This window comes from Hibiscus syriacus, unplaced genomic scaffold (genome assembly GCF_006381635.1).
Source record: "Hibiscus syriacus cultivar Baekdansim isolate YM2019G1 unplaced genomic scaffold, ASM638163v2 tig00111388_pilon, whole genome shotgun sequence".
Classification (NCBI taxonomy): domain Eukaryota; kingdom Viridiplantae; phylum Streptophyta; class Magnoliopsida; order Malvales; family Malvaceae; genus Hibiscus; species Hibiscus syriacus.
The window spans coordinates 593,617-620,777 of NW_024063076.1; the positions used below are offsets into that span (position 1 = coordinate 593,617).

At 33.4% G+C, this 27,161-nt stretch overlaps 1 protein-coding gene and 1 long non-coding RNA gene across 2 annotated transcripts; one reads left to right on the plus strand and one right to left on the minus strand.

Moving 5' to 3' along the window:
• Positions 1–13,140: 13,140 nt before the first annotated feature.
• On the plus strand, positions 13,141–14,824 carry LOC120160046 (RHOMBOID-like protein 1). Its single transcript, XM_039170509.1, has 6 exons — positions 13,141–13,577; positions 13,661–13,824; positions 13,906–14,069; positions 14,147–14,406; positions 14,490–14,619; positions 14,702–14,824. Exons 1-6 carry the CDS (start codon positions 13,189–13,191, stop codon positions 14,822–14,824), a joined length of 1,230 nt encoding a protein of 409 aa, XP_039026440.1. The 5' UTR covers positions 13,141–13,188.
• LOC120160047 lies at positions 14,731–25,609 on the minus strand. Its single transcript, XR_005519402.1, has 3 exons — positions 25,599–25,609; positions 24,368–24,384; positions 14,731–14,865 (listed from the first exon to the last, which is right to left on the minus strand). It is a non-coding gene; the product is annotated as an uncharacterized LOC120160047 (long non-coding RNA).
• Positions 25,610–27,161: the final 1,552 nt, after the last annotated feature.

Genomic DNA, 27,161 nt, shown 5'->3' on the forward strand with positions numbered 1-27,161 from the left:
CCATAAAGGGAAGAAGATTATCCTTACTCCTTTAACGCCTAAACAAGTCCAGAATGATCAAGCCAAAATGAAGCAAAGTGTTGAGGCTATAAGGAAAGGAAAAGCAACAACCATGGAGGAAACTGATCCAAGAACAAGTGTTTATTCTTCAAAGTGCTTGATTCGAGATGCCTATTGATAGAATACAAGGTTGAAGATGATTATTCTAACTTTGAACATGCATATTTTTTCTTTGACTTGCAGGATGTACCCAAGGACGCCATTTGCCAAAATGAAGAATTAGGGGAAGTGACCTTTGGGAATGAAAAAGACGTGTCCATCAAACATCAAAAGGATACCATTTTGCATTCAAAGAATTCTTTGGAAGAACCAATGGACGTGACCTATGAGGATTTAATGATCATGCCTATTAGAGTATTAAGAGACACCACTTTTGGGAAATCAAGGGACCTAAATGTTCAAAGCAAAATTACATGGGCATATCTCACTCAAGAACCTATTGAAGGGATCAATTTCTGACAAATTAGCAACTATAGAATGGAGGAACATTGAAAAGAAACCACCTTCGATTTGAGGACAAATTGCTTTAAAGAAAGGGGGATGATGTGAACCAATTCAGCTTCAAAAATGGACTTGTATCTCCAACCTTTCTCAATAATCAAAGGGATTTTCTTTAACTTAATCTTTCTTTATACCATTATGATAATAGCTTACATACATTATATTTATAGTTTTGATGATGATATTATGAATGTATGAAGATATTATTATGAACCATATATTTATATATTTATATCTTATATTCCTTATCTTATAAATGCTTTCTTTTATATGTGCATATTCAGCCACATGATGGGAGCTAAATTTGAGCTTAACTAAGGATAAGGAGCTAGGAAAACTTACATAGGATGACTCGGGAGATCATGAAGAACAAATGGTGAAAAGTTGTCAGCTGACCCCCGAGCTCATAGCTCACTTGAGCTGGACTTTTGAGCTAGCTAGAGACCTCAATTCAGCTGGAGAGTTGCACCATCATCTTCACCACACAGAGCACTAAATATGGTCTAGGTCAAATTTTGTGAATTCGTACCTTTTCGCGAAGAGTTGTCATTCCGAGAAGTGCCTTTTCACAAGGAGCTGTCCTAAAACTTATACACATGTCCTTCATTATGGCCAGCTCAACTTCAGCTCAAACCCATGGGAATTAGCTCAAATGATGAAAGGTTGCTTCACACAAATGTGCTTTCATAATTAGTTGCTGCCCAATTGATGACATGTCATTTAGACACATGTTTGATGCCAAGTCACGCTTAACTTGTTGCTCATCTTCACGCCATGGAGGAGTCCACAACTTAAGCATTCTACACCATCCATGTGAGTGCCTCATGACCAGCCTACACATGTGCCATACGTGTGGGAGAAATGGGCGCCAAAGTGAAGAGGTTTCTCCCTATTTGGCCAAAGCAAGGCATTGCTTCAAAGTTGGCGCCAAGATGAACCATAAGAAGACCATTCAGCCAATGACATTTCCTTTCATCCAAGCATCATTCAATTTAAATTATGTAATTTGTCGAAAAGGCATTCATCTATTCAGTCAAGCATATACAAATCTATAAATAGGCTTTGGCATTCATTTGTAAAACTCAACCCTTTGATAAATTAAAACCCTTGTGAGATTATTCTCTCTTCAAGTTCTTTTTAGAACTATATCGATTAAGCAAGCTTTTTCTGAAGTTTGTGGCATAATCCCTTCATAGATACTTATGGTTCCTAGTTTATATAACTAGTGGGTCAAAGTCCTTACTACCATCCCTTATAAAACTTATAAGAAACAAGTCTTTGTTCTTTATAACATTGGTTCTTCTTAGTTTTATAAGATACTATTTCCTTCACCATTATCCATCACTTTCACGCCAACTCTATCATTAACCCCTTACCATATTCATCACATTCCTTAATCATTGAATTATCCATCAATGTTCATCAAGAATCACGTGCATCATCACCAATGGTGGCCGAATTCATCAACATTTGAAGGACAATTCAACAACACTTCGCAACCCATCTTTGATAACATTTCTATCCATTTCAATTCTTATCATTTCCTTTCTTCTTCCATTTCTTATTTATATTTCCATCTTAATCATTTCTTTCTTTTAATTTTGCAGATTACTTATCAATTTAAAGTGTAGCATTTGGTGTCTCTCCTAGATCGGGAAACAACAAGGTTGCCAACTTCTCCATTATTGAAGAAGCCTGGTTAGCCTTACATCAGACAAGAATCAAACATATATGTTACTAAAGTTGTTGAGAAGCTTAGAAGGGAATTTAAAATATTCCCAGGGCCTGAAACCTTCTAAAAACATGTTGATTGCCATAGTTTTCTAAAACCCACTAAAGCTGCTCTTGGTTTTCCCATGGTGAAATGAACGGATTTAGAGCTTGAATTGAAGCTTGAGATGAGTATGATATGATTTTTAAAAATCCCAATTAGAGTTGAAGAACTATCAAGTTGTCATATTTCTTAGCTACCAAAGGAGGAAAATAAAGGGATGAAGAAGGAAGAAGAAGAGACAAAGGAGATTTGGGAAAAAGAGAAGGAAACAAGCGTGATATAATCCATTTTTAATGGTTTTCAGCTTTTGTTTTGAAAAATGGTAAATTGCCCTTTGGCCATCATATTTTATCCTTGATTTAAAAATACCTATTTTTCGTATGATTGGGCCCAAACCAAGCCTAAACTTAAAGCTAATTTTGACCAATCTTCTCTATAAAGCCAATATATTCCATTTGACTTACTCGGGCCCAAAACTATTAACCCAGGTTTCAGGGCGTTACAAAGGTGATGCCATTCAGATTAAAGAATGCAGGGGTAACATATCAGCGAACCGTTGTCACATTATTCCATGATATGATGCACAAAGAAAAATAAGTATATACAGATGATATGATTGCCAAATCAAAAACTAAAAAGAGCATGTTGAAGTTCTGAGGAAGCTATTTTTTAGGTTAAGGAAATACCAATTGAAGATTAACCCGACTAAGTGTACCTTTGAGGACACTTCAAGGGAAATTGCTCATATTCAAAATCAGTGAAAAAAGGGGATAGAGATAGATCCTGACAATGTTAAAGTAATCCAAGAATTGCCACAACCAAAAACTCCAAAAGAATTTTGAGGATTCCTAAGAAGGTTGATTTATATTTCTCGATTTATCTTTAAATTAATATAGAAGTGTGATCTAATATTTCACTTGTTGAGAAAACAAAACCCAAGGATTTGGGATGACAGTTGTTAGGAAGGTTTTTATAAAGCCAAACACTACTTATCAAATGCTCCATTCTAGTACCCCTAATTCCAGGAAAACCACTGATTTTGTACTTAACAATCTTTTAAAATTCAATGGGGGTGTGTATTAGCACAACACGATTAAATGGAAAGAAATACCGAGCCATTTATTATCTTATTAAAAAGTTCATTGACTACGAGACTCAATATTCCCCAATCGAGAAGTTGTGTTGTACCTTATTATATACTACAAAAAGACTGAGACCTGAGACAATACTTGTTGTATCACAGTACTTGGTTAATATCAAAGTTAAAATCGTTGAAATAAATGATGGAATCCTCAGCTTTAACTAGAAAGATAGTTAGGTGGCAGATGTTATTGTCTGAATTTGATATAGTTGATGTGAGCCAAAAGGTAGTAAAATTGCAGACTTCTTGGAAAGTATAGCATTAAAGGATTATGAACCAGTGAAGTTTGAGTTTCCTAACAAAGACTTAATGTTCACGTCCATAGAAGAAGAAGAAGAATAAGCTCCAAGAGATGAAGTATGAAAGATAAAATTTGATGGTGCCTCAAATAGGGCATTGAATTGAGGCAGTGTTGGTTTCACGAAAGGATATCTTTATCCTTTTACCAACTTATTTTGAATGTACAAATAACATGGTTGAGTACGAAGTGTGTATCATGGCAATTCAAGCTACAATTGAGCAAAATGTTAAGATCCTAGATGTATTTGGGGACTCAGCCTTAGTTATTTATCAGCTTTGTGGAGAATGAATGATTAGAGATTCTAAATTGATAGAATACAAGAATATAGTCATGGATTTGATAAAAGAATTTGAAAAAAATTGCCTTTTACTTATCTTCCGCGTAAAGAAAATCAAATGGTAGATGACCTGGCTAACTTCAATGTTTAAAGATAACGATCATGCTCGAATGATGCCTATCCGAATGAGCATAAGAGAAACCCTAGCTCACTTTGTAACATTGAGGAAGATGAAAAATATGGTCTCTCGTGGTATTATAACATCTTCAATATGCCAAGTATCGAGGTTACCCAATTGAAGCTATGAAGAATGAAAAAAGAAACTTGAGGATATTGGTTATGGGATACGTACTTGATAGGGAAGTCCTCTACAACAAAAGAAAAGACCAGATATAATTGAGATGTTTACATGAGTTAAGGCCAAAAAGATACTCAAAGAAGTCTATGAAGGAATATGTTGAACGCATATCAATGGGTTCACAATAACCAAACAAATCATGAGGTTAGGCTATTACTGGTCTACAATGGAAGAGTATTATATCAGTTATGCCCGCAAATGTCATAAGTTCCAAATCTATGGTGATAAAATTCATGTGCCCCTTCACATTTACATGTAATGAATGCACCTTGGCCTTTCCCAATGTGGGGCGTGGATGTAATTTGACCAATCACACCAAAGGCTTCTAATGGGCATGCTTCATCTTTGTGGCCATCTTACTTAACTAAATGGGTTAAAGTTGCATCTTATGCCATTGTCACAAAGGGTGTAATCTGTCGATTCTTGAAAAAAAGATCTTTGAATATATGAGACACCCGAGAAAAATATTTCATATAATGCTTTAAATCTGAACAATGACTGAATGGTTGAAATCTACACAAAGTTCAAAATCAAACATCATAATTGGCTCCTTATCACTCAAAGATGAATGAGGAAATAGAGACAATAAACAAGAACATCAAAAAGATTATCACAAAGACTACTGAGATATATAAGGTTGGCATAAAAAGTTACCCTTTACTGTACTTGCTTATCGCACCTTGGTTTGCACATAGACTGAGGCAACACTTTTCTCACTAGTCTATGGGATAGAAGCAATTTTAACCAATTGAAGTGGAAATCGCTTTGTTGAGACTACTAATGAAGTTGAAATTAGAGGAAACAGATTGGGTACAGAATAGGTTCGACTAGTTGACCTTAATTGAGGAAAAAAGGTTAAGAGCTATCTGTCATGGCTAGATGTATTAAAAGGACTTTTAAGGGACGTGAATGCCAAATTGGGAAGACTCTTACGTCGTGAAAAAGGCCCTTTTTCAGAGGAGCTCTAATTTTGACTAAAATAGATGAAGATGATTGCCTAATCTTGTGAATTCTGATTTAGTCAACGATATTACACATGAATAAAATAAAATAAGTAAAAAAATGAAAATGAAAAAAAGAATAAAAATGGGGTTCAAGATGAAAATCCAAAAACTAACATCTTGAAACCAAAAGAGGATTCAAGTTAAAAATCCGCAAAGGACGACTTGAATATTGGAGAGATTCTCATGCTCAAACATCTTTAGTACGATCTGAATCCTCTAGACATATGTTAATCCTCAGAAAAACTGTTGGTGAGAAGATTGAAGAATTCCTATAATTGATATCAGGGGTACTTGGTTTTTATCCTTCTTGTAATGTTTGCCTTCTCCTTGAAAAAAATTGACTCCAAATGATGTCACATTCCTAATTTTTGTTGATAATAATAACATTTGATTATATTTTATTACTTCTTTTCATAAGCATAATGCATATAAAACATTGATTAATAATAAGTTTTTATATACAAAAGGATTATTATGCTTTACTTTGAGTAAAGTTTAGGGGTATATGGGTTTCAAAACATTTTTTACAGGAAACATGATTGAATATACTCCTCAGTATTTCATTGTGATTGATCAAGACATGCACTAAAGTGATTTCAATAAATCTATCAAAATGAAGACAGTTGGGACATAAGCTTGTCTTCAAAACAATTCTGATTGAGGATATGCATGATTGGACTTCAAATCATTTCAATAAAAGTTGATTTTGCAAAGAGACATGGTTCTCTGATCAAATTATAGAAAACGAATTCAAGGCAGAGATGGGCAGAGCGATAGCCAAATAAGTATAAGAACATGTCTGCCAAATAGTATAGGGACCAAATCATCAAAACTCAAGCAACAGTGGAAATTTCATATGTTATGTTTGAAGATCATTCACTTGAAGCGATGAAGTCATGTTTCCTAGATTAAATTGTGCAAAACTGTATCCAACATTCATCATATCAAATTGCATTAAATCATCTTTAGAAAATGGCATATGACGTGTCATATTACTTGTTTAATAGGATGGAAATCTATCTCTGTAGTAGATCCATCATCTTTCAATTATGACTATATCTCATCACGATGAACAATGTCACCGTCAAATTTAACATCGAACAAATTACTTAAAGTGACATGATTTCCTCATCATGAAGGAGTTGTGTCATTTTCAAAATCAAGTTATCTCTAGACAATTGAATTTCTCAATGGGAAAGAACATATTGTCTACATTACCAAAATACGTCTAGACATCCTCAACATGAAGGAACAATATCATTCATTTGACTAGATCTCCTCAACACGAAGGAGCAATGTCATCAATAAATTTGACATTGATCAAGTCTCTCCAAAGCAACCAGATTTTCTCATCCCGCGGGAGAAATAAAATTATCTTCAAGCAATCAGACTTCCTCAACGAAGGAACAATGTTGTTTTAAGATACATAATCATTCAAAAGCGATAAGACTTTATCATCACGAAGGAACAATGTTGTCAGTAAACCTAAAGTCCTCAAATGAAGTAATGAGCCAATCAAAATACAACCTAATGTCTCAACAAGGAGCAAATTTTTTTTTACATTCTTCGCTTTAGAGTGAGGGACTCCCGATTTAGAGTGAACATTAAATCTGAATGAAATGGTGCCTTTGATCTTTGCCCTATTCGTGTCTTTACACCAATGGGCAAAAAGGGGCAACTGTAGACACCATATTTTGTCCATATCTTATTTATTTATTATCATCGTTACTAGGTTACATGTATATAATTAGTAGCTATTATTAGTTAATGTTAATTGTGTTTGTTATTGTTAGTTTAAATAAATAATAATATATTATTTTCATTAAAAAAATGAAAGTTTAGTTTGTAAGTACCATGGAATTTTGAAGCATTCGATCAATACTATTATAATACATAAATATTAAATAATTAGATAAATATGCTCATTTGTTAAATTACATGACTAACAGGTTACAAGGAGTCCAGATTACAAACAGGTTAAGCCCAAAACCAATAGACCCAACACTGGGAAAACCCTAAGCCTAGACATGATAGCCCAATACAACTAAGGTTTCACCCTATCTCCCTAGCCGCCGCCTTACTCTCAGCCGTTAGATCTGTTCTTGATCCAACAGTCTAGATAAAAGAAGAGTAGGGTTTCTGAAACCCTAGACCTGCAACCGCCGCCTAGACCTACTGTCGTTGCCAAGAAGTCGCGTCGCCACATCCACTCTTGTCACCACCGTCGTTGTATGCTCCTGTCACCACCATCATCTTATTCGACCATCAACATGCATCGATCAGTCAAAAAGAGATAAAAAATAATTAAAAATTTTTGTATATTTTTTACACAGATAAAACAAACAAAGAGAATCTTGAGATCAATATGGGACTTCAATAGGGTAAGTGACACGAAATCCATGCTCCAAATACAATATACGAAACAAGATAAATGCATAAAGGAGACCATTTTAGAGAGAGATTCAAAAAAATAGAGAGGACTGAGAACCAGCCAGAACGAAAATAAAAGAAAACCAAAAGAAATCAGAAGAAAAGATTCGAAGAAAGTCTTATCGTTTTGAAAGAACAAGCTTTACCTGAAGTGGATTATCACTTCAAAAGAAAAAATGGTAGTTTTTTACGGGATCCATATTAAAGGTCGGTTTTAGAGGGTGAATAAATGGGTATGTTGGGTGTTTAGAGGTTTATCTCTTTTAGTTTAGGGCCAAAACTGAGTTTTTTGTTTCTATGTTCAAAAAGGGTGTTTTGGGGTACTGGCCCCTCATTGAAGTTGTGTGTGGAAGCGGCCTGTGGGGAAAACTTTCCCTCTCACGGTTGGGAGAAACAAAATGAGAGAAGAGAACAAAACGACTAAGATAGAAAATAAGGGTCATAGTTGAATTTTTTTATAATAAGGTATATAAACAAGCCAAAACAACTTCGTTTAAGACCCTCCCCACACCGTGTTTTTATAATTTTGGGGTAAATTGAAGTTTTGGACACTCGGTCTTTGTAGCATTCGATTTTAGTCCTAAAATGATATGGGATATTGATGATTTTGAATCTTGAATGTTATCTTTCTTACATTTTGGCCACCATGAGTTATTAAATGGTAATGGTCAAATGCTTGATTTGGGTGTGATAATTTAAGAGTGGTTTCATTTTGATCCATTTGTTTATATTACATTCGAAATTGCTATATTTATGCTATTGGTCCTCAGTATCTTGTTTGACGTTCATTCTAGTCACCATTTATGTTAGTAATGAGAGGAAATATTAAGTTTAAATGCTTCGATTGCCCCCTACATCTTGTTGTTATTTCGATTTAGTCACCATATGATTACTTATGAATTTATAGTGTTCTTTTTTTTTAAAACGTGATGGGCAATATATATATATATATAAATACCATATATTCATAAATATTTAGAATATAGTTTAAATATATATATATATATAATATTGTTTGATAATTTATGTATGTATTTAAGTATTAATAGGAAAGTTTTTTCAATAAATACTTATTAAAAAATATTAAAATTTGTTATTATTAATATTATGAAATTTTATAAAATATTCGTTTAACTATTCGACTAATCTATGGAAGACCTCCAAACACCTATGGTGCCCTTCCGAGGGTTATTCGAACAAAAAATAATAATAATATTAGTATTGGTTGTTTATTTATATTTATGTTATGTTTAATTAATTAAATATTTTTATTTACTTTAAATGATTGTAAATTTTTTCCACTTTCATATTCTTTTTTATGATGAAATTATTTAATAAATGAATATTTATTATATATTTTATTTATTTTAGTATCTTATTATTAATATTAATTATTATTATTATTGTCGTCTTCGTCTTGTGTTGTTTATTTATTTATTACATTATGAGAATATTCCATCCTTTTAAGTATGTCTTTTATTACTGTCACATTCATAAATCGAGTATTTGTTTTTCCGTTTTCTATAATATTCAAAGGCAATGTTGTCTTGCGTTGTGGGTTAACAAGATTACATCAAACATAACTGAATTTCAATTTCTATTAATTTACATAACAATGGAAGATCCTTTTTAAATAAAATCGAGTGAATTGAATCACTTTTATTGAGTCACGTATTTTATAATTAATAAATTCACTCTTTTCAAAATTCCTAGAAATAGAGAGGATCGTAAGTTAAATCTTGAGCTCGAATATGTAAATTTATCGATTTAGATGAAGTATAATCAAATGTACCAATTTGGGCGTTGTGGGGTGCTTATCATTCCCACCTGTAACCGGCTCCTGGATCCGTGAAAAATGAGTTTTTGGTAATATGTAAACCGATTTTTGTCTTAAAAAATAATTTTTATTAAAATTGTTTTAAAAGAAGCTTTTAGGTATTCACTACCTAACCTAAGATCAATGGTGACTCTAAATTTCAAATTAAATAAAAATTCATATTTTTCAAAACAAAGTAATAATTATTTTAAAATTAATTTATTAATAAAAAATGGTTATGACAACCTTATTATATTTTGGTATTTATATTATATCCCGATGTTAAATGTTTTCATGAAAAATGATTAGTTACTTAGTGGTTTCGTGTGATATTCTAATCTTTAATTTCAGGTGGGATTGGATTAAAATGTTACAGCAAATCGTTCATCCTCCAATGGATTGTCAAAGGCCACTGCATTACGCTGAATCCATAGGTTTCAAACAATCGCGCCAAAGAGAATATCCTAGCTCTCAACATTCCCGAAGAACGCAAGATAGTCGCTAATATTTATTCTAATCCAATCCTTCAAATCCACCGTCAAGAAATCTTGCAACCGCTCCAGCTTCACGATCGAAGCCAAACAAACAACGCCGTCAGATACTGACACAACAGATGGTTAGTATCCTCCACAGGGTCAACATAAGCAGGACACTGACTATCCATAATTAGGTGACGTTGCTTACTCTTCATATTGGTTAAAACCCTAGCACAGTACACTAGCCATAAGAACTATTCATCTTCTAAAGATCTCTAAACTTAGCAAGAACGCTCCAACGTCACTTTGAATGCAACCATTACTCCCTTCCCGAACCTTGTAGGTTGTTTTCATCGAGAAGAGACGATCATCACGAGGGCTCTAACCTACAGTTGCCGGACCAAAACGAAGCTGAGGTTCCTTAATCGCAGCAATGCGGATAAGAACGTTCAAGGGAAGATATTGTTCGAACTGGTGCCACTTCCACTCTCCCATATTATCTACTATGTCAGCAACCAAGACCTGTTGCATGCCCACCGCTCCAGCAGCCGCAACGTGATTAATTTGAGGACCACAATCGATGAGCCAACTATCAAACCAAAAAACAACGTTTCGACACCCACTCCATAGCTTTGAACAATTCGATTTGCGAAGCACCTCCGACACCCACTCCATGCATTTATACTTAGCTCTGAAAAATCTCACCCACAGATGATCATTCCTGGCTAAAATATTGAACACAATTTTCATTAAAAATGTAGCATTTTGTAGTTCTAATCTCCAACCCAAACCCTCCACAACAAGTCGACTGGCAATTTAGTTTTAGTATTTTTAATATGAATATTTAATTTTTAAATTTTTTTTAATTTTAGTTTATTTATATTTAGTTTATTTTTGAATATTTGAATAATTTTATATTTAAAATAACTTTTATTTTTAAAAAATTAAATAAGCTATTGAACTTTTAAAAAAATCAATTTGACCCTCGAACAAAAAAAATCAATTTAGCGTATCTACCATGTCATCTGCCGCATCATCAGCTACTGTGGACTGCCACTTCAGCACCGTGGACTGCACGTTAGCACTGTAACAGTTAACGATGAAAAACATTGTTCAGAGGGTCAATTTAGCTTGTTTTTTGAGTTGGAGGGTCACATTGATTCTTTTAAAAAGTACACGAGGCTCTAATGTCTTTTTACCTTAAAATTATCAAAATAATCCCAAAATTTCTAATTCCAGTCATATTTCCAGCCATCATCAGTCATCACTAATCACCGTTGTCATCGTTGAACTATCACTCGTACGTTATAGTCCACCTAGTGATCGATCGTGGTTCTTACCTTCACCTAATTCTCTATATCTGTAATATTTTAAATACCTAATCCCTAATCATAAACCCTAATGCATTTGCTGCAAAGGTGTCGCAATTCCTAGTGAAATTGCATCGTAATTTTCTGGTGCAATTGCTTTCCGATTTTTGAGAGCATTCAGTGAGGAAGAAGGGGTGGGGGTTATGTGCTGTGTGACGAGGGGAGGGAATTCTTTTTCTTCTAAAAATTGTTCTTTTTCTTAGTTTTTTCAAAAGTAAATTTTTTATAAATATAATAATGTAACCATACTTTTTAACGGTTATTATAGTCTAAATACCTAAAAATATAAAGTTAAAAATATTAGACACCTTATGAGCTGCACAATATATGTGCTCGTGAAGTATTGGAATGATCTTGCAGCTCTTACGTTTGAGGACAAGAAAGTCAAAGCAGAAGCGAGAGCAGTAGCATATCAAGAAAAATATAGAGACTTCCAAAATCAACTTCAAGATATGAAGATGATGATATAGTAGAACCTAACGCAAACTCCACTATCTTAGGTAATTTCTTAGGTTCATATTTTGTTTATTCTAATGAATAATATTGAATAACATTACATTTCACTTTATTGTTTATTGTTATTGGATATTTTTTTAGTATATTTTTGTTGTTATGTATTTCAACGTAGTCATAATTAAATTTTAAGTTTGTTGTGATTAGATAATGGTACAAGATGTTAAATTTTAGTAGTATAGATCCAAAAATAATATTCGTCAAATCAATTAACCTTAGTGGCGTTTTGTGAATAAAAACGCTACTATAAGTCATGATGTTTTGCGTCCTTTTTACGAATAAAACGACATAAATGGACTACACATTTGTGGCGTTTGTTACAAAACATGCCATTACATACATACCCAATAGCGGCGTTTGGGTTAAAACGCCACTATATATCATGACTTTTAGTGGTGTTTTGTGCTCACAAATGTTTCGACATGTTGTGGTGCTTGTTTTAACAGCGCTTCTTGCAGCGCTTTTACCTACACTATAGTTTTTAACGATGTTTAAAAACGTCGTTGTAGGCCTAAAAATACCGCAAAATATCTTTTTTTTTGCTATAGTGATGATTAAAAATCTGAAAAGTATTAAGATCCACAAATAGCAAATCGAAATTTGCAATATACTTATTTACTATTATTACTAACATAAGATTTGCATATTACATTACAATTGTATACACATGTTTCTTTCTCCATACAAAACTTGCATATATTCCTCCCCTTTTCCTAAAAATAGCTTTTACTATATTATACCATCTATTCCACTTCGGTGTGCAAGTTTTTTGGTTTGAATTTGATCTCTTAATTATTGTTGAAACAAAAAATTGTTATATAATAATGTCTTTTATACATTAAGTGAGAATGGCATCCAAGCAAAAGAAATCAAATGGGAAGTTAAAACTATAAGCCTATCATCCCTAACAAGCAACGTTAAAATTAGGAAATCATCCACGTAGAAAAGAAAGGAAAAACAAGTAGAAGGAAGGTTTGTCTGAACTCTGAAACACGAGAGAATCCGTGTAATATCAGAATTCAGAAAACGAAGCCTTTTTTGTGTATGGAAATCCATTTACATTCCAAGATTATGAGACACCATTAACTCATTCCAACAATGGGAATCCCCCTGTGTGTTTTTTGTCTTTGAAGGAGGAAAAGAAAAAGGTTATTTTGAAGGTGGGGGATGGATTCCAAGATTGAAATCAAGGTGACCAATCCAAAGAAAAGAGACACGACGGAACATCAGCTACGATCAGGTCACACCGCATCACAAACGTTACCGTCGTCGTCGTCATTGCCGTTGTCTGATGGGCAGCGTAGGGGGCATGGGAATGGGCATAGACACAGGGAAGGACAACAGCAACTAGGATGGACTGTTGATTTCATGCCGTTCAAAAAGTGGGTGCCTTGGTTGATTCCAGGCTTTGTTTTGGTTAACATATTCCTTTTTATAATAACCATGTACATTAACAATTGTCCCAACACCTCGAATAACTGCGTGGGTAAATTCCTGGGTAGATTCTCTTTTCAGCCTTTCAAAGAGAATCCCCTCCTTGGACCTTCTGCTCGTACGTAAGTCTCTCTCCCAATGCATCCAATTAATATATATCTTTCTTCATGGATGACATGGCCTGATGATTTCTTCGTCTCTTCAGACTAGAGAAAATGGGTGCCCTAGAAGTGAATAAAGTAGTCAAAGAACACGAAGCATGGCGCATGATATCTTGTATATGGTTGCATGCTGGTGTTTTCCACATACTCGCAAACATGTTGAGTCTTTTATTCATCGGGATTCGGCTTGAGCAGGAATTCGGTTTCGGTACGCATTGATTATGATATCAATATTACAACAACAACTTGAGATCTGATCAATTCTAATGCTTCTTTGGTATTACTGCAGTGAGAATAGGGTTGCTTTATCTAATCGCCGGTTTCGGTGGGAGTTTGATGTCCTCTCTTTTTATTCAGAGCCGTATATCGGTGGGTGCCTCCGGTGCACTTTTTGGTTTACTAGGAAGCATGCTCTCAGAACTAATCACAAACTGGACAATATATGCAAATAAGGCACGTAAGATCGCATTCTTCCTAGCCTGTCTACATTTCCTACCACAGATTGTTCTTACAGTTTGAGTTTTGTGCAGTTTGCAGCGCTGTTAACTCTTGTTCTGGTTATTGTAATAAATCTAGCAGTGGGAGTGCTCCCACACGTGGATAACTTTGCTCATATCGGGGGATTTATATCCGGGTTTCTCCTCGGTTTCGTGTTCCTAATCCGTCCCCAGTTTGGATACGTTAGTGAGAAAAAAGTTCCTCCTGGATACATTATACCTTCTCGTAAACCTAAACACCAGACGTATCAGTGTGTCCTGTGGGTCGTCTCTTTGATCCTTCTGATTGTTGTGTAAGGAATTCTAAATTTCACTCATCTTCACCATCAAAATAAGCTATTCCCATGCATGAATGTATGTTTATTTTTTTCTCCAGATTTGCTCTTGGCTTATATATTCTGTTCCTTGAAGGGGGTAACTTGAATGATCGCTGTTCTTGGTGTCATTATATGAGCTGCATCCCGACACCATTATGGAGTTGCAGACCACGACACGTGTATTGTCGGGTCAGTTGCATTAGTAATAGTTTAGTTTCTCCGATTTGTGTTCATTAAAATGAAAATGGGTTAATGTTAGTTCTTATTGCAGTCAACTGTATTCGGGAAGACGATGAACTTGACATGCATAGGCAATGGGAAAAGCGAAATCTATACACTAACAGAGGAAAACTCTTCCCAACTTCAACATCTATGTTCCAAGCTCTGTACTTGATGCACGATCATGTATAGGAGAAAGATTTTCTGTTTCTTTTTCTTTTCTGAAATCCGACGAGTTTCAATATGTCAGATAAAAATATTTTTCCAATTACAACTGTGGTTTTAAAATAAATGCCAGCTGAAATATTATTTAATAGGATCAAAAGAAGATGAAAGTGTCTCAGAAACAACAAAATAAAAGCTCAACAAACACATACTACAACGGGTCAATGAAAAGAAACATGGATGCAAATCTAATTTTGTTCCATTGAATGACAGATTTTAAAATAATCTCATTACTAAAGGTGAGTATTGTTATTTTTAGAGATTCTAAATTCAAGCAGATTTATATATAGCATATACGAGCGTTATCTATAATTAAGAAAACTCTAAATATATATTATCTTAATCACTTACTATTATTAAAAAATTAAACCCATAGCTCCAAAGTTAAAGGGAGAAGTGTGAAATGTAGAAGCGATGAATAATAAAGTAGGCACCTCTCCACCCATCCACTTTCGCTTGGTGATTGAGAAACATTGATGATTCATTCCAATGGAGGATGCTTAAAGCTGAAATGAGAAGTAACCCCTCAAAGCATCAAAATATGATGCATGATTTGGGGGAGTCAAAAAGGAAAAGAAGAAAATGGTCCCTAAATAACCAACCAATGGTTCCATAAAGAGACGGCAGCACTCTCGATGCATGCCATCTTTGGGAACACTTGTACTTAAATTGCTTAAAGCTGATATGTCGAAACCCAGACCTGTTTCTGTAAGTTGAATTAGTGGACCAAATATTTGATTTCCTTATAAAGATGATTGATGGCTTCAAATTGCGGCGATTACGAATTGACCAGTGAAGGTAGAGCAACAGCGATGGAGCTCAGATTTCTCCTGCCCCTTTAATCTTTTTTCACTACAAGGTCACCGTTTCTTATTTCTCCACTTGACCCAATTCAATGCATCCCAAGATATATATATAAAAAAGAAACTTCATCATAGGGGGATTTCTTAATCCCTTTCGCTTAATAAACTTTTAAAACGCATGATATAGTCAGTCAAAAAACTGACTGAACTACTCCTTTTCTTCATTCTTCATCCAATCTCGTCAAAAAAAATCATTCTCAAAACACAATTAAAACTAAAAGCTAAATTTTTCTATTTGTTAATGTCAACCGTTTGATCAACTTAAAATCGAATCATATTAATCTTTTAATCAAACGAGACCTTTTATCGTTGAAATTATCCAGAACCGCTTTATTAAAAAACTTGATCTTTATGATAAACATTAATTTGTAAAATTAACTTTTTAATAAAAATATTTTTTGTTGACCTCCAGTTTCAAGGTTTCGTCCTGACTCGACCCGACACCTAATTAATTTTTAATAAAATATTTTAACGAGTGACATTAGTGTTTATTAATAGTAGTCAGCAATAACAAACATAATAAAAATGAACTAAAATTTAATAATTGTAATGCAAGTTTTAAAAAATTAATTATCAAAAATGAAAATCAGCCTAAAATTTAGATGTTGTCAATCTAGTATACCCTAAATAATATATCTTATTAACGCGAATACCGATTTATTATGGAATAATTAATCTAAATGGTTGGGGATTTATAGGTTAATAATTAAATAATTGAAATATGATAAAATTTAGTTAATTTGAGTTATGCTAATACGTTAACTTAGGTGATATATGGATCATTTGATATTTTGAAGATGAGTGTGATTGAGATATCTAGTTTAATCTTAAAAAATTAAGATATGAACGTATATTATTTTATAATAATCTTGTCTAGCGATTTTGGTGGTTTAGGGAAGTGTTGTTCCCACTAAAGTCTAGAAGTCTTCAATAAGATGTGTACGTTGTGAATAACTAAAAAAAAAGATTGTAAACATATATTATTTTGTAATTATTTATTCTATTTCAAAAAAATAAAAATAAAAAATTACTCTTAAGATTAGTTTCGAAGTCATTTTCCGCTAATGACCATAGTTGACCATTGAACTAGGCCGGGGAACCATTGAACTACTTGAGCGAGTTATAGATGGTGATAGTCCATGATCTAAATCCTAGGCTCAACTGAGTTATCAACGTGAGTTTGTTAGAACCAAACCATAAATAAATATAAAAATTAACATAGATCTAATCATGTCAAATCATGGAGAATAAAATACTAGATGTGGAAGTGTACCTGAATTAATCGATAGGTTGAAATCATTGAATCTTTCTTTGGTTGTGATCTTCCAAGAAGATATGTTTGCTCTTGCCGTAAAAACTCTCTAACGGGATAATAGTAATACAAGTTAATCTATTTCTTGGGGACCACTACCTCTTTGTACAAATTGAATATTAGGTCAATATTTTAAGTATATATAATTCTGCCCTTCATCAAATTATAAATACAACTTATGGTATCTACACTTTGATTCCATGACACTTTAATACATATAACACATGTAACATAATTGGTCACTTAATTTTGTGTCATACTTTATGATAACATTGTACATTATACATATGTGCCCAGAAATATGGATTTTAATCCAACAATCTCCCACTAGGACAACATATGTTTCCTGACAATGTAAAACCTTAAGAGCTCAAAATTTGCAATCATATATTAAGTATTCTATAACAATCTCGTCAATAAACTATATCTATATAGGATCAAAGCGGTCTTTTTGGTATCTATCATGACTGACCCATCAATGGTCACGTATACAAACACAATTAAATGACATTGATCAATCATGGAGCGTAGCATAGAAATCACATGCAATGTGAATTGTACGTCTATTTTCAACTGATCCTCTTTAAACGTTAGTGAGATCAAATTTTACCAAAAATAGAGTGTGAATGAACCTAAACATTCTTTATTTCTGCAAAAAATAACTTTAAAATAAATATCCTTAAACTGAAGTAATTGAAGTTGTGTTTATAATATACGAGAATTAAAATTACAAACTCTCACTAAGATTGAATATCCTTATATGATATTACACCTACTTGAGTAGTGTGCTCAACATGCTCTATAAACACATAATCAATCTGAATTTTCTTTAAGAACCAGAAACATAATGTGTATGTGCTTAGACTTAAGATGATTATGTTATATATGGAAAAAAGAATTGTAACTTAGTTGTCACAATAACTCAAGTGGTCTTTCTTATCAATCTATAATTAGTAGTTCATGTGATAAAATTTTGCATTCATATTACAATAAGTCAGAGTCCATAAACCTGATGATCTCTTACTTACTAGACCTCCGATATGTGAGCATGTAACATTTTGTTCTTAAATGTATTGTATGAATCTGATGGAATACACTTGAAAGTAAATTTCAGTAAACAAATTCATTATCCTTCACACTTAGCAATGAGGATTTAACGCCTATTTATACAGATTGTTTACAACCAACCATAACAGATTTGTAACAACCTCATAATAAACTATTAACGTTCACACTCACATACGCTCAACAACCTCACACCATGCATACAACTCAGCTGCTAAACTAACTGATATCACTGCTACACTGACTTCACTCACACTCAATCTCAATATGCTAATATTCTCCCGTCTTTCTTCTCTCCTTTTCTAAACTCAACATTGTTGGACATGAACATTGTCTCGAAAAACTTAAAACGACGCCTTAGCCAAAGGCTTGGTAAATCCATCAACAAGTTGAAAATCAGCAGGTACATAACTCACCTTCAGTTTGCCACAGCAACCTTCTCTCGAACAAAATGAATGTCAAGGTCAACATGTTTTGATTTTGCATAATACACTGGATTGGCAGTCATTGCCACTGCACTTGTGTTATCACACCAAACAATAGGTCTGTCTAGAGGCTGCAACCCTAGATCACTCAATAAAGCATTAACCCAAGTTACTTCAGCGGTAGCTTCTGTAATACTTGATATTCAGCCTCCATCGTTGAGCGTGACACCGATTTTTGCTTCCTAGATGCCCATGTAACCAAGTTGTTGCCGACAAACACTCTATAGCCAGTCATTGAGCGCCTATCTCCAGTATCACCTGCCCAATCAGCATCAGAAAATGCTCTCACAGACAACTTAGTATGCTCAGACAAGAAAACTAAGCCATAATCCAATGTACCAGCTAGATAGCGTAGGATGCGCTTAACAGCAACTAGATGTTCTTCACAAGGTGCTTGCATGAACTGTGCCACCTTGTTGACAGCAAATACTATATCAGGCCTAGTATGGCACATATATAACAAAGCACCAACAATGCTTCGATAATTACGTGCATTGTTTAATAGAACACTTCATTTCCCAGAATTTTTCATAGCAGCTACCATAGGTGTGCAGGTTGAAGATGCTTGAAGCATATCTATTTTTTGAAACATTCGAGTATGTATTTCTTTTGACTGAGGACTAAACCAGCATCATTCCTCTTAACCTTAATACCAAGAAAGAACGAAAGTGCTCCAAAATCCTTTAGAGAGAACTTCTTGTGCAGCATATTAATAATATTATCAATATCAGCATTCGAACTACCAGTGATGATTATATCATCAACGCATACTAAAATATATGTGCACGAATCATTCACAACTCGCACAAATAGAGATGTATCAGCCCTTGACACCACAAAGCCCAATTCAAGTAGACTGTTCTTGAGTTTATCGTTCCAGTTTCGAGGAGCTTGGCGAAGTCCATATAAAGCTTTCTGCAACTTGCAAACCAAATGAACTTCATTGGAGCCAAGCTGTTCAAAACCAGGGGGATGTTGTATATAAACATCTTCAGCTAGATCTCCATTCAAAAACGCATTATTGACATCTATTTGTCGTAGAGACCATCCTTTAACCACTGCTACTGCTAGTACAACATAGACAGTTGCAAACTTAACAACTGGACTGAACGTGGCCACAAAATCATGGCCAGGAACTTGCGAAAAAACCCTTGGCAACTAGACGAGACTTATATCGATGAATAGAACCATCTGGGTTCCCTTTTAGTTTGAATAGCCATTTGCAGCTAACAACACTTTTATCACGAGGTAGCTCAACTAAACTCCAAGTTCGGTTTTGAATTAAAGCCGAGTACTCCGCATGAACAGCAGTTGCCCACTTAGGTGACATTAATGCATCACGAATATTAGATGGAACATTGTCATCAAGAAAGTGGTGTATACCTTGGGCTTATAGATACCACATTTGCTACGAGCCAGCATGGGATGATGATTAATATGAGGTGCAACAGTCTCATCGCGTACCACTTCTTCAACATGCATTTCATTTTGACACAAAGCCTTAGATGATTCCTCAAGATTATTCGAGGAAGTAGCAGAACCAGCAATTGAGCTCTTAAGCTCATACACAAGAGTAGACTGATTTCCTGATACCCCTGCATCGTCAGCAAGTAACCGATTCACATCTACTACAACATCAAGAGATTGATTGATTTGTGCAGAGGAGCTGCACGAAATGTGACCAGACTTAGTTGCAAATGGAAAGTACCATTCGTCAAATTTTACATGCCTAGACACATACACTCGCCCATTCTTTCTGAGACACAATAAACCTTTGTGTTGGAACTAATGCCAAGAAAGGTACATGATTGTGAACGAATCCAGTTTATGGTGATTAAATGGTTAAGGTGTGAAAACACCGACAGCCAAAAACCTTCAACAAACTATAGTTAGGCTTCTTATGGAACAGTGACTCATATGGAGAGAGCCCATTGAACACCTTTGTAGGCAACCTGTTGATGAGATGTACAACCATTGTTATAGCATAAGTCCAAAACGTGATAGGCATAGAAGCATGAGCAAGCAAAACTAATGGAAGCTCAATTATGTTCTTGTGTTTTCGTTCAACGACTCCATTCTGATCGGAGGTGTGTAAAAAGTTACATGGTGCACAACCCTAACTGTTTGAAGAACACGAGAGAGGCTTCGAAACTCACCTCCCAATCACTCTGCACAGCTAATATCTTTGAGTTAAACTGTGTGATTACAAGCTACTGAAACAATTGAAAAGCATGTACTGCTTGAGATTTATCACGCAATAGATATAGCCAAGTGTTTCGTGTACACGCATCGACAAAGCTCACATAATACCTAAACCCGTTAGAAGCAATTGGTGAAGGTCCCCACAAATCAGTATAAACCAATTGAAACGGGATAGTATAAATGAATCTGATGTATGAAATGGGAGTTTGTGACTTTTGCCCATATGGCAAGTAACACAGTATTCATTCACATTATTTTCAACGAGTACATTTAAGAATTTGCAAACTTGCTCTAGGGTCCCATATGCATGATGCCCTAGGTGCATATGCCAAAGTTCATACAGCTTATTTGGAGACAATGCAACATAAGTTTGTGCCTGACCACTACTCGTAGTATCCACATTTGACCGAAAGAAATACAAACCACCTCGTTCTTCACCACGCAACAAAATTTCTCCAGACCTCTCGTCTCGAACACAACAACTTGAAGCTCAAAATTCAAAGTAAACATCGTTGTCTTTAGCAAGCTTTGACACCGAGAGCAGATTTTTCGTTATCGTAGGCACATGCAACAAGTCATTCAAATAATTTACCAGAAGTATGAATAGATAAGGGCACACCATTGCCAACAAATAATTTACCTGGACCTGTAAAATCACCCTTATGACCAATGGTTAAGGCATCAGGTGTGACATGGTGTGAAGCACCGGAATCAACCACCCATGAACCACTAGAGGTGAAAGCGCTATGAGCCTCAGCAAGTCCTTTAGTACAGCAGGAACATGCTACATTCTCTACATCTTCAAGACTAGAGTAATGAGCACTACCAGAATTATCTCGTGATGAAGGACGAGCAGAACCTTTACCAGAGAAATTCTGATCAAACCGATGCCAGCAGTCAGCCACTAGGTGACCATTTTTGCCACACAGCTAGCACTGAACCCATGGTCTTCCACGACCGCATCCACGATTAGAATAACCAGACTCATTACGGTAGGCAGATCGATTGTAGGAATTTGCGTTGCTCGATTTGGGACCAGCGCTCAGATTGGCAATATGAGCACTCATTGGAAACTGATCATCTCGAGCATCAAATCCAGCCATTTGAGTCTTAGCATCAATCAGTAAAGAACACACCTTATCAAGTGAGAGAGAGTCTTTCATTGTTGTAATGAAAGCAACGTAAGGTTGATAATCTCTGAAGAGGCCTTTTAAGATGCTGGCTACTTGCTCGGCAGGGGAGATCGCACTATCACATGATGCCAATGCATCACAGACCTCCTTAATCGAGTGAGATAGGTTCATGCTGTCATCTCCTTTTTTAAGAGATTGAAGCTTGTAATGCAGACTAATGACTACTGTTGTAGAACGACTCGCGAAGAACTGTTACTTTATTCCAAACAGCCACTTCTGTGTCCGCACCAACGAATTGAGAAAGTAGATGAGAGCTAATGGTTGATAATAGCCACGACGCCAGTGCACTATCTTGTGCTACAAAATCGTCATACAACTCGTTTGGCATAGATTCACCATTCGTACCTACTATAAATTCAGGCGGAGGCTACAGCAAACCAGTTAATAACTGCTCGAGGCGATGGCTACGAACCGTTAGCAGAACTTGCTGCTACCAGAGTAAAAAATTTGACTCATCAAGAATAACATTCACCTTCTTGTGAGTGAACGTTTTAGCAAACACAGCATCCATGTTTACCAGCAGAAGGAGCAACGAAGCAGAAACACCTCAGGAACATAAAGCGAATGATACCATGATGGAATACACTTGAAAGTAAATTTCAGTAAACAAATTCATTATTCTTCACACTTAGCAATGAGGACTTAACGCCTATTTATACAGATTGTTTACAGCCAACCATAACAGATTTGTAACAACCTCATAACAAACTATTAACGTTCACACTCACATACGCTCAACAACCTCACACAATGCATACAGCTCAGCTGCTAAACTAACTGATATCATTGCTACACTGACTTCACTCACACTCAATCTCAATATGCTAATAGAATCAATTTGGTTGTTATCCAACGATCCATACCCAAAATCCTTAAATATTTGCTTATATAATATCCTAAAATCATATGATATATTTGAATGTGTATAAACCTAAATATACATTAAACTCCTCATTTACTTTTGTGGCATAAGGAACCTTTAAACTTGTTTCCTTTTACAATAAGGGTATCATTTGGTTTACTCCTACTAAACTTATAGTATATACAATTGTCAATCAAATTATCTCAAAACCAAATGAGATAATCACATGATAAAATTCGTTATACGATTAAAGAAAGTCATTCTTAAACTCATAAATGGATTTCCCTAATTTGTATATCATTAATTTTGTATCATTAGATATAATTTTCTAATTGCACTGTATAAAATATTTCATAAATGTTATCATTGATAAACCAATTTTGAAATCCAATTTATGTAACTCAAAATCAAATATAAGCAAAAGTATCATAATTATCTTGAAAGAGTCTTTCATGAAACCAAAGAGAAAGTCTCTACAAATTAATGCCTGATTTCTGAGTATATCCTTTGTATACAAGACATGTTTTATACTTGGCAACATCACAATTTGCAACCATCTTTGATTATAGATTTTCATTTATAACAAATCAAGTTTGCACCTTCAGGTAATGGGATGAGTCCTCAAACTTTATTATCTCGTATAGAACTTATACTCTTCTTATATAGCATTAATCCACTTTTGAGAGTAATAACTTCTATGACATGATGAAAGTTGATTTGATCATCTTTCATCATTCTACTATTATCATTATTTCTTGCTCAAACATAATAATTCAAATAATATTTCTCTCATCTTGTGGATTTCTTAATGATATTTGTTCTTTGATGTTTTTAGTTTGTTCTTCTATAACAAGTTTTCATCTTAAAAGGAGAGTTGTTCAATATTATCTTGTTGAGGTTCTAGATTCACTTCTTGATTAACGACATGTATGAACACATGGATATCATCAAAAGTGATAATAGAAATTGAGTATAATTCAATTCCCCCTCAAAAGTAATTCCTTAAACCTTATTTCTCCCTATAAACTCAACATCCTAAAAAATAATGTTATAGATCTCACCTTTAAATAATTCCTAATTACGAGATCATAAAATAACCCCCTAAATTGCTCATAATAACCAAATTAGTTGCTTACTATTGTAGAATTAAATTTCTTCCCATATTCCTAACTTATCTCAAAAGAGAACAACTACATTCTGATTTTGTTTTCCCCCTTATATTTATATGCATTTTCCAAGTGAGTACTTTAAGAATTATTATACTTCAATCTTTCTTCCTATTGCACGCAATGGAAAATGAGCTCATTTAGAGTTCATTTCTCTCTTTGAGTTGATTAAACTCTATAGGAAACAATACTAAATTCTTAATAACAAGTAATTCTTCCGAAAAACTTGATCTTAAATGTCTTCAGTTTTGAATTATGAAATATATCCATAATATACTACCTCACATTTCCTTAACCCTTATACTTTATAGAAATCAAAGAAGTTAAAAGTGATGTCATTTAAACCTTATTTTTTTGGAAAACTATTTCTCAATTTCGTTAAGGAAACCGCCTAGTAATCTTTTCAGATTATTTGTCCCTAAAGGCTTCTAAAATGTTGTGTTTCATGACCACTAAATTTATACAATTTAAACAAATTTTACCTCTCAAATTCTCTCATACCAATTAAGAATGTTATCCCCATGAGAGGTGGAAATTGTTTTTTCCTTAGTGTAAAGTCTATGTTCATACAACAAAAACCTTATGTAAGTGGATTTTTTTCATTTCTTCATATTCACTTTCCTAAGTGCATTTTCCATAGAGTAGATATTGTGGTAGCAATAAATAAATAAATAATTTGAATATAGAACAAAATATAAATAAAACTGAAGCTCACATCTTAAGTAAACAAATAAATTCAAAATTATAGCTAATTCTCATTACAAGATGCCAAACACTACATCAATATCAAGTCTTTGGATAGTAGTATTAACAGTAAATGGTACTCTTGTTGTAGTAATCAAACATTGACAATAAGCTATGTCGAACAAAAGACTATTCTTTGGACTAATGTTATGCTCACATAAAATAAATACCTTATAATTGTCACATGTTATCACCACATGTGTCGCTTGAATATGCCAAAATATTAACTTTCCTTTGAGCCAATTAATAAATGCATGAATTACAAGAAACACATAATCATCTTGATATTTCAAATAAATCAGTCTACACAAAAGATGTCACTTTGGCGACATTTTGTTTCAACAAATCTACTAAAATATAAGTTTTAGCCAAAATATGAATTAATTTGTTTCAAAATATATATTCTATTAACCAACAATCAAAACTGAAAAACCAAATTGAATATATACATATATTGCATTAAAGAAATAACCCTAAAACCATATAATATTATCAATCAATCAATTTCTCTTAATTTTATCTTTCAATTAAAAGATAATCAAAATAATAATAAATTTGAATAACTTAAACCTTATCCCTAGATATCAACTACTTCATTAATATTTCATCTTTAGATAAAATTTTCACCTTAATTAATATCTGATGCGGTAATCAAACATTGATAATAAGAATATGTCAAGCAAAATCGTCCTTTCGGTCGATTTATTACTCACACATCAAACTGAATAATTATCACTTGATTATTACCAAAATTGTACATGTGATTCAGTCAACAATTAATATTCCTTTAGGCCAATCAATACAAACATATCTTAAGTTATATGTACATAACTTTTATATTTGAAAATCAAATATTTTCCATAACTGGGGTCTCTTTAACGACTTATTATTTTAATTAAGTCATCTCAAAATAAATATAAGTATTCAAATTTAATATTTCTATAACAATCAAAGGTTAAAACTTAAATTTTTGATTGCATGAAAAAAATAAGGTTGCATTAATGGTGCTATTAGAAATCGAAAACTCAAGTCTTTGATCATTTCTAAAGAATTCCTTAAACATACAATTAATTCATAACGTCATAAATTACCTAAAACATAAACCGAATTAAAAACAACATTCAACCAAAAGTTAAGGTCAAAGTACATTATAGTGAATTAAAACTATGCAAAGGTTAAAAAAATAATCAAACTAAATCGAATATATTAATGCCAAATATATATTCTATAATTCATAACAGTCAAAAACAAAATTGAATTTTCCATTCGCGTCATGATTTCCGAAGTAACTCTAATAAAATTGTCTAAATGACGTTATTAGAAATAAAAAACCTAAATATTTTAATATTTTTCAAAAATTTCTTAAACATGAATTCACCAAATTAAACAAAAATATAATACAATAAATCAAATCCAAAAACATAACTTTAAAAAACATATGTACCATAATATTTCTAAGTATCAAACTCGAAAACTTTATTAACTGAAACTGAATTAAATTCACATAAGAAAACTCCTTAATATCAAATCTATAATAATACGATAATAATATTTTTTCCCCAATGCAAAGTCTATTGGCACACCAAAAATTGTATAATAAATAATCATTGCATTAATAAAATACTTAAAACAAATGCAACAATAAATTAAGGAATAATAACGTATAAAAATTGTCATACAAATTGATTACGACGCCATTTTTTCTTACGAAAAAAAATTCAATTGCTTTATAGGAAGATGAAAATCACAACAAAAAACACTAATTTTTTTTATATAAAGGATAACATTAACTAAAAAGGTCGTTATCGATAATCCAACAAACTATAAATCCAATGATGAGACTATGAAATATTAAAAATTATAAAATTTTAATATTAACCTTTAATCCAAATACTAAATCAATATATGTGATTATTCAAGAAAAGAAAACAAGCAATTACATAAACCTTAACAATTGCTTAGCTTTTACTACATAAAAAAATAATAACCATGCGATAAACAGAACCACATATTCCACGATTATCAGAGAAAATCAATTGCACAATGTCAACTGAATCCAAGCAATGTAATAAGTATTATATATATATATATTAGCGCACAGATGCAATCGGATTTTCTTTTCTTTTTTCTTTTATCTCAAAATTATAAATCATAAAATAAATTGATTCATGACAGGCGATGATACCACTTGTTAGAACCAAACCATAAATAAATATAAAAAACTAACCAAGATTTAATCATGTCAAATCATTAAGAATAAATTATTAGATGCGGAAGCGTACCTGAATTAATCGATAGGTTGAAATCCTTGAGTCTTTCTTTGGTTGTGATCTTCTAAAAATATAGGTTTGTTCTTGCCGTAAAAACTGTCTAACAGATAAAAGTAATACAAGTT